The 9,458-nt window shown below is 37.7% G+C and overlaps 1 protein-coding gene across 1 annotated transcript in view; it reads left to right on the top strand.

Annotated features, from left to right (window-relative positions):
* Positions 1 to 285: 285 nt before the first annotated feature.
* Positions 286 to 9,458, top strand: part of JDP2 (Jun dimerization protein 2) — a 30,831-nt gene continuing 21,658 nt past the window's right edge. The window contains exon 1 of the mRNA XM_074236277.1: positions 286 to 294. Within this exon, the coding sequence (XP_074092378.1) occupies positions 286 to 294 (9 nt within the window). The remainder of the gene's footprint in view (positions 295 to 9,458) is intronic.

Genomic DNA, 9,458 nt, shown 5'->3' with positions numbered 1-9,458 from the left:
ATTGTAGTTATGAATTTTCCTTTACCTGCATAATTATTGTTCATCCCTCAACAACAACATCAGGGTGAAATATTGACTTACTTTAAATGAGGCAGAGCTGAACAAAGTCATCAACCTCTCTTCCAGTCATCAAAGTTCAGTGGCAAGACAAGTCAAGAGGACTGCTAATGACTCAGAATGCAGTGGATGACCTTGGTCTTTCTAAATTCAAGTTTTGCCCAGGTAAAGAGAATCCATTTTAGTAAGCAGAGATGTGGAGGGAATTTGTTCTAGGCAAGGGCGTAAATGCTCCAGGTAAGAGAGATGAGAAGATAGTTTTTGTTGTTATTTGCCTGAGGCAACAACACCCATTCCATGACTAAGTGCTAGGTAAGAATTGAGATACCAATTAAACCACTAAAAAGGTTATTTTAGTGAGTTAGAAAAAGCAATAATGAAGTTCATATGGAAGAGCAAAAGGTCAAGAACTTTAAAAAAAACTAGGGGGGGATAAAAGGAAAGGGACATTTAGTAGTATCAGAACTTAAACTATATTATAAGGTAAGAGCATTGTTGAAGAATAAAATGGATAATTTTCATTATTTTAAATTAAAATTTTCTTGTATAAATAAAATCTATGTAGACAAAAATGAAAACAATACAGAAAATTGGGGGAAAACTTTCATAGACAATCTCTTAAATAGAATATGATTGGGTTGGAATATTGGTATGTTATTGGAAATGATGAGCTGGTTGATTTCAAAAAAACAGAAAGACTTGGACCTGTGAAGGAAGATGCTGTCCACTTCCAGAGAAAGAGATGACAAGTAGAAATATAGATAGTATGGTATTTTATGTAGTTTTTTGTGTATATGTAAATGTGTATATATATATATATATATATATATATATACATATACATATATATGTGTGTGTGTATGTATATGATTATAGTTTTATATATGTGTGTGATTATATATGATGATATAGTTTTTGTGTATATGTGTATATGATTATAGATATATGTATATAGATATAGCTGCTTTGTGTATATGTATAAATATGTGTATGATTATAGATCTATGTGTGTATATATAGATATAGCTGCTTCTTTAAGGCAAGGGGAAAAGGAGAAAATAAAGTAAAAAAATACATAGTAGAAATTAACAAAAACCTACAAAGATGCAAAGAAAAGCTGAGCTGTTTTGAAAACAATGTTCAATATTTATTAGGTTTTCTTGAATTTGTTTTCTGTTGAATCCTTTCCTATATTTTGCTGCATAGATGATAATTTTTTCTTTTCTCATTTTGTATTTAAATTGAAAGTAAATTTTCAAATCTACCCCCAAAAATAATTGCAACAAAGATGACTAAAATTACCATCATAAAAAATATCAAGTGAATGATACTGGGGTAGCTCTTGAATTTTATATGAGAAAGGGAAGAAAGGATTCTTTTCCACATTAAGTCTGCCTTACTCCAAAGGAGATAGGATAGAATAATAGGGCATGACTTCCAAGTGCACATTAGCTATGTGCTATATCTAACCTCTATCTAGAACAGGGTTCATAATTGGGGAAGGCACAGAGAAAGATAAGGTATGATACTTAACCTCAAAATTTAGTTGCATTCAATTTAATTCAATAAAAATTTAATAAATTTTTATTGTGTATTCAGCACTAAAAAAACAAAGGTCCCTGCCCTCTCAAATAGCAGAGATAATAATAATAATATATAACTACAATTATAATAATAAAAATAATAACACAAATAAGGATGAAGGGAAATTTAATATCATAAAGATAGGAAAGAATAATAATAGCTGCCATTGTGTGATGAGGGAACTGAGGTTGGGAGAGGATATATGCCTCAGGGTCACATTCTAGTAAATGTCTGAAACAGGATTTGGAATCAGTTCTTCCTGTCTCCAAGTCCAGAACTTTATCCACTGTTCCACCCAAGTATAAGAAATTTGAGCAAGAAAAGATAAATTCCTGAAGAGGAGATGGAGGAAGGAGAGAATCAGGTGAGGATTCATGGAGGTCATGTCTTCTGAGTTGGACTTTAAAGGAAGAGATATGGAAAGAATTTGTTCCAGGCAAGAACATTGAGGCAGGAGAGATCAAAAGAGTTTTCTGTTGTTGAGATGTTTCTGTCATGCTAGTCTCTCTATAATCCCATTTAGGACTTTCTTGGTATTTTACAGATGAGAAACTGAGACAAATAGGGTTAAGTGACTTACCCAAGGCCACACAAGTAGCAAATGAATGATGCTGAATTTGAACTCAGGTCCTCCTAGTTAGCAGTCCACTTTGACTGACTTATACAGAAAATGAAGGTGAATACTTTGATAGGTGTTTAGAAAGATAAATGGAGCCAAATTTCAAAAGTCTAAATTCTAGGCAAAAAAATTTGAATTTTACCCTAGAGGAATAGAAAAATGCTTCAAAAGAACTAGGGGGTGGGGTGGGAGGGTGCATCTTTTTTTTTTTTTTTTAGGTTTTTGCAAGGCAATGGGGTTAAGTGGCTTGCCCAAGGCCACACAGCTAGGTAATTATTAAAATGTCTGAGGCTGGAATTGAACTCAAGTACTCCTGACTCTAGGGCTGGTGTTCTAACCATTGCACCACCTAGCCACCCCAGGGGGTCACACCTGTGCATTAGGAAGATTATGTGGATTTATCTGTGAAGGCTAGATTAGAAATGATAGTCATAGGAGTCAGGGAGACCAGTTTAGATACTATTAGAGAAAGTTTTATTTGGGGTATGACATTGTGAATGGAGAGGAGAGAATGAATATGAATATTAAAGAGGTTCTGAATGGAGAAATGATGAGACTTGTCAACTGATTAGCTATAGAAGGTAAAGGGAGAAAGGAATTGGGGTGTTCAGATTATTCAAAGAGGAGTAGCACCCCTGATATGAGGATTTGCTGAACTCTTTTCAGGGCAGCTCATTATCCATCTGACACTCTACTCTTACCCGTGACTCCAAGAAACTGTAGGATGCTCTGAGGTCACAACTCAATAAGACTATCTTGGCCAACTGTCTAAACTAGGCTTAGGGAAAACTGACAGACCTCATATCTATTTGGCGAGTGAGATGTCTACCCCATGAATGTAAAAGCTTCCTTGGTGGGATGGATAAATGAAAACACTTTGTTCCAAAAACCAAGAAGGTGACTGTAGCAGACATTATGAAAAGCATAGACCTAGGTAAAATGTAATCTGCATCCTGGACCATCACCTATCATCCTGTGTTTTTTGTCTTTCCATTGAATTTCAATGACTCTGAGAGAGAGAGAGAGAGAGAGAGAGAGAGAGAGAGAGAGAGAGAGAGAGAGAGAGAGAGAGAGAGGAACTGATGATTTTATGCAATTGCTCCTCATTTAAACCCAATTCATGCCCAAGCCCAAGACCTCATCCTGTGCTGTCATTGGTGTTTTTAAAAATAAAGGACAAACTAACAATAATAACAGCATTGATTATTAGTTTATAAAGTGTTTTACAAATATTGTCTCATTTGATCCTTCTAATCATTCAGGAAGTTGTGTTATCATTATCCCCATTTTAAAATTGAGGAAACTGAGGCAAATAGAAGTTCAAATGATTTGCCTATGTTTACATTTTTTAACTCAATCTTCCTGACCCCAAGCCCCAATCTCTCTACTGAGTCACCTAGCTGCCTGAGGGGAAAGAAAAGATAAAGATAACTGAAATAAAAGGGAGAATGATGGTACCACCACTAGGAATAATAAAGTTGAGAGGAGAGTTTTGTGAAAATGAGTCCAGTATGGGGACTGGTTATTTTAGGTGCTGGCAGGCCATCCAGATATAAATTTAGCAGATGTTGGAAATGAGAGCTTGGTACTTAGGCAAGAGAACTGGGGATCTTAGAGGATAGAGATACAGATTTGTGAATCATCTGCATAGAATTAATCATGAGAGTAGATGATATCATCAAGGGAGATCACTGTAGAAAGAAAAGAGACTAAATGTCCAAGGAGAGAGTCTTGGGGAATTCCCATACTTAAGTGGGCAAGAAGAGAAACAGGTAGGAGGAGGACTAAGGCAAGGCAATGTCACAAAAGGTGGAGAAAGAAGTGTGGTGAAAGGGGGAAGGAAGGGAGTGGTGGTATCAATAAGTGTCTAAAACAAGAGAAAGATCAAAGAAGATAAAGACTAAGAAAAGATCTTTGGAATTTGGCAATTATGAGGTTACTTCTTGGAGAGAGCAGTTTCAGTAGAGCAGTTGCAACAGAAACCTGATGGCAAAGGGTAGTGAGAAAAGGAAGAAAGCATAAGATATTAACTACTTCTACAAGTAGACCAGAAAAGGGGAGAAGAAATATAAAACAGGAGTTTCAAAAGATGCCAATGTCAAAGAAAATTTTGTGAAAATTTGGAGAAGTTAGCATGTTTGTAGACAAGGGAGAAGGAACCAACAGAAAAAGGAAAATAACTGCCATTTATTTTGGGTGACAGCATGGAATAGGGGCAAGAATTCTTGAGTCAAGAGTCAAATAACATGCACCTGTACAGTCAATTTACTGTTCCTTCTGCAAAGAGCAGAAACACTAATTAGACTTCCAATGGATACAATGAAACTTTATTAATCAAAGCATGCAAGCAGTTGTTGTTCTGTCATTTTCAGTCATATCCAACTCTTTAGGACACATTTGGGGTTTTCTTGGCAATGATACTGGAGGTTTGACATTTCTGTCTCCAATTCATTTGAGAAATGAGGAAACTAAGGCAAATAGGGTAAAGTGACTTACCCAGGGTCACTCAGTGGCTAAAGAGTCTTCCTGACTCAAGGTTCATCACTCTATGCCCTATACCACTCTGAAGGCAGCAACACACTCCTCTAAATCATCAACTTGAATTTTGGAGATATCCAGTAAGTTTCTTTCATACCAAACTCAGCAAGGTTCCCTTTCCATCCCTTCCACTGTCTGCTAGTTAACAACAGGTTATTTGAGATTCAAGTAAGGGGAATATAGGAAATTGTTGTAGTTTTGCAGTAGAAAGAGGCTGATGGATAGGACTCCAGGTAGGGTTTTCATAACTTTTTACCTGTGGTTGTTCCTAAGCTGTTCACTCCACATAATTTGATTGGTACTTTATTTTCCAATAACTGATAAAGATCTTTTTAGCATTTTTTCATGGATGTTGTATCAACATATGTTTATTAGATATTAAAAATATACATAGATTGTTTTTCTGTTCTTGTCATTCGTTATTGAAGGAGACTAAAACAACTTTACTGTGTTAGAGATGAGTTAGTGTATCTGACTGTGGTTGATCAGACCAATAGGAGCTTGGAATCCTCCGCCACAGGGTTGGGCATAAATTGTCCATGAGAACACCTGGGGTAGATAAACTAGAGCATCTCACTTTTCTTTTGAATGGTTTCCATTCTGCTTTGCTCATAGGGCATAGCACCCTCTCAGAGAAGGGCACACCATGCTAGGAGGTCCTGGTGTCTCCCATGCTGCCCAATCAATTCTAAAGTTCTAAGAGAGACCTTCAGGGGGTCCTGGTATCACTTCTTCTGACCCCCTTGTGAGTGCTTGCCCCTTGTGAGCTTTCCATAAAATTAGTCTTTTTGACAAGGGTACATCTGGCATTTGAGCAATGTGGGCAGCTCATTGTTGTTGGGCTCTCTAGTAATGTTGGCATGCTTGGCAGTTTAGTTCAAGAAAGGACCTCATGGCTGATAACTTCTCCTGCCAGGTGATCTTCAGAATCTTCTACCCACATCAACACCCCCCTCCACTTTGGTTTTGTAGCCTTTTCAAATTGAAGAATTTTCTATTAGTGAGTGGGCTAAATGACCTTGAAACCGTGTCCATCTGTACTGAAGGATGCCACATGCACTTATTTTATTATCAAAAAACAACTTACTCAGATCCCAAAACCTTAATCCCAAAATGGAACCTTAAAGCAAAATAGAGTCAGTTGTGCTGTTGACAAACATTCTACTCAAGTTAATAAGATTGTTATTCAGTCTTGTCCAACTCTGTTGACCCCATATATCAGGGGTGGGAAATGTCCAGCCCTTCAGCTGTATAAGGCTCCCAAAATCATTTGGTACAGCACTTCCACAACAACTGAAGGTGGGACTCGAAATTCACTAAATCTAGAAGCTTTTTTGGAGTGAATTAATTAAATGTTTAACCATACATAATCTACCAAAGATGATTTAAATATCCAATGGCCCTTGGCAGGAAAAAGATTCTCTAGCCCTGTCATAGATCATTCTGTTTTCTTGGCAAACATACTGAAGTGGTTGACTATTTGCTTCTCAGTGAATTAATGCAAACCTATGTTTGCCTAAAAGACTAATTTACTAAGAACTTATGCAAGGCAAACACTCCCATGGTGTTCAGAAGAAGCAATACAAACAAGGACATCTCAAGGTCTCTCTGAATACTTTGGAATTGATTGTAAGACATGAGAGACACTGGCACAAGACTGTCCAGCATAGTCTGCTGAATCAAAGAAGCTGCTCTGCTCTGAGAGCAAAACAGAATTGTAGTGGCTCAAAATAAATGGTAGATGAGCACATTTAGATATCCCCACTCCAAATGTCCCTATGGACTACTTGTGCCCACTCTATTCTGATCTCATACCAGTCTGATCAGTCACAATAAAGATGTCATAGTGGTCATTAGAAGAACAACAAGGCAAACAGGTTAAGTGACTTGCCCAAGGTCATATGCAAATAATAAGTATCTGAGGTCAAATCTGAACTCAGATCTTCCTGACTTCAGACCCAGAGCTCTATCCATTGAGCAACCTACTTGCCTCCTCCTCTTCTTCTTACAAGTCAGAAGGCCTGACTCATATCCTGCTTCTGAATCTAGCTCTGTGACCTTGGGCAAATCTCTCAACATGTTGGGGGCTGAGGGGTTGGAGTTGGAGGCCCTTCTTAGTTCTAGATCTGATCCTATGCAAAAGGAAAAAAGGGCAGCTAGGTGGTTCAGTGGATAGAGCACCAGCCTTGGAGTCAGAAGGATGGAAGTTTGAATCCAACCTCAGACACTTGCCATTTATTAGCTGTGTGACCTTGGACAAGTCAAGGCCGTCTTCAGTCATCTTGATCCATATCTGGTCACTGGACCCAGATATTTCTGGAGGAGAAAGTGAAGCTGATGATGTAGCACAGCATCTCCCTTACTCAAATCCAATTCCTGTGTTTGTCATAGCAACAGCTCCCTGATGTCATGGTCTTCTTTGAAATGAAGGACAAACACTATCAACATGCAAAAGAAAGAAGAAGCAACTTCCCAGAGAAGATGGGATCAAGGACATGGAGGTTTGCTGGCAATGAGGAGGGCCACCTCATCTTCTGAGACAAGAGGAAAAGCCTAAACAAATAGAGATTGTGAGGTGATGATAATAATAATATTTATATAACACTTAACTATGGTATTATTTGTAAAGTGTTTTTTGAAAAATATTTATAAATATTATCTCATGTGATCACCAATTACCATTCTGTTAAGAAAACTGAGTCAAACAGAAGTTAAATGACTTGCCTAACATAGGATAACTTCCAAGTATCAGGAATTAAACTCAGGCGTTTTGGTCTCTAGACCCAGCAGTCTATCCTCTTCCAAATGTATTCTTTTTGCTGAAAAGTATAACCTGCTGAGGGGAGAGGTATACAAAGGAAAATTGAAGTTTGAGGACTGAGGAAATCATTTGAAAGGGCTATGGAAGCAATAGTGAGCAATATAAAACTATAGATCATGAATAGCTAGCAGTTAACTATGTGACCCTTTGAGGTTTGCAAAATGCTTTGCAAATACTACCTAATTTTATCTTTCACAACAATCCTGGGAAGCAGGTGCTATAATTATCCTCATAAAACTATTTAGGAAAGCTCCCCAAAGGTAGAAAGGGTTTTGGACTGGGTTTTGGACTCCAGGAAGAAAAAGAACAAATTAGGTTAAATGCACATTTATTGATAGTTCAAGAAGTTCTAACCTTTACCTAGACTGCACAAGAGAAGCCCACCTGAGATTTGAACTTCCCTTAAATACCACTATCCTGTGCTCTTTGGTTGGTCCAACCAGAGAAGGGAACAGCCCTCAACAGAGGATGGGATGGAGGCAAAGTACAGAAGAGGCAGAGGAAACTCCAGGAAGAGAAAAGTTAGGGGGTGGGGGGATGGGGGAGAAAGGCTTTCCAGAAAGGATCTCCAGGACCTATTTAGCTAGAAGGCAAACCTTTTGTTTAGAGTAGTCTCCAGGTACCTTTTACAAATGCTAATTGCCTTAATTAGCTTAATTGGCTTAATGAGGTACTTGAATGGACCTCATTCACTTATTTCTATTCCCTAAAGGAGGTTAATATAAGGGACTTTCTAGTGACTTGTCACAGAAATATAAGTTTAAAATTCATTTACCTTGGACATTTCCCATTTTCCACTTCAGGAAACTGAGGCAAGCAGAAGTTAAATGAATTGTCTGAGATCACAAAGATATTTAAAGTTATATTTGAACTTGTTTAGTTTTTTTTGGTCATCTCTGACCTCTTGACAAAGATATCGGAGTGGTTGGCCATTTCCTTCTCCAGTTCATTTTAAGGATGAGGAAACTGACGGAAACAGATTTTAGTGACTTGACCAGGGTCATACAGCAAGTATACATCTGAGGCAGGAGTTTTCCTGACTCCAGATCTGTCACTCTATCCATTGAAACACCTAAATGATTGCTAAATGATGGGATATGAATAAAAAGTTACTTCTGTTGATATTTAAAGAAGGAAAGAAATAGTCATAGAACATTAGATCTGTAAGGAATCTTAGAATAATTTCAGCCCTCTCGTTTTTTTTCTTTGAAGAGACCATAGCCCTTAATCCCTGAATTGGTGACAGAGACTTGGGAAAGATCTTAGCTTTAAAAAGGCCAGAATCTCCCACTGTATGAGGACCCTCTCCAGACTTCTTCCAGGAGACTCTGATGACCCAGGAAGAAAGAAGGAATCTGATGACTTTGCTTTACTTAAATCCAGTTTACTGGAAAGTCAAGACATCCCCATCCTGATGTCATCAATGACATCTTTTGCTTGGAGAGCAAAGGATGAACAACAACAAAGAAGAGACTAAGGTTCAGAGTAGCTAAGTGACTTATCCAAGATCCTACAAAGGAGGAGAACCTGGGTCTCCTAACTTTGAAACTGGCATTCTTTCCCCTATACCAAGGTACCACCAGTGTTGTTGTTGTCCTTGTTGTTAGGGCATCAGGAAAAGCTTCATTGATAAGCATTTCACTTAAAGCAGGTCTTGAATTAAAATTAAGATTTTGCATAACAGTGTCTTATTATTTTGTAGGTATTTCCATCTGCTTTTCCTAAATCTACTGGCAGGAATTATTTTGCCCAGTACTGAGCACATGAAAATGTAGGGATAAAGAAATAAAATCTATGCCTTTCTCCTACTCTGAACCTGTATATCCCATTTTCACTTAA

The sequence above is a fragment of the Macrotis lagotis genome, chromosome 4 (assembly GCF_037893015.1).
Source record: "Macrotis lagotis isolate mMagLag1 chromosome 4, bilby.v1.9.chrom.fasta, whole genome shotgun sequence".
NCBI lineage: Eukaryota > Metazoa > Chordata > Mammalia > Peramelemorphia > Peramelidae > Macrotis > Macrotis lagotis.
This window is presented reverse-complemented; position numbering and strand designations above follow the sequence as displayed.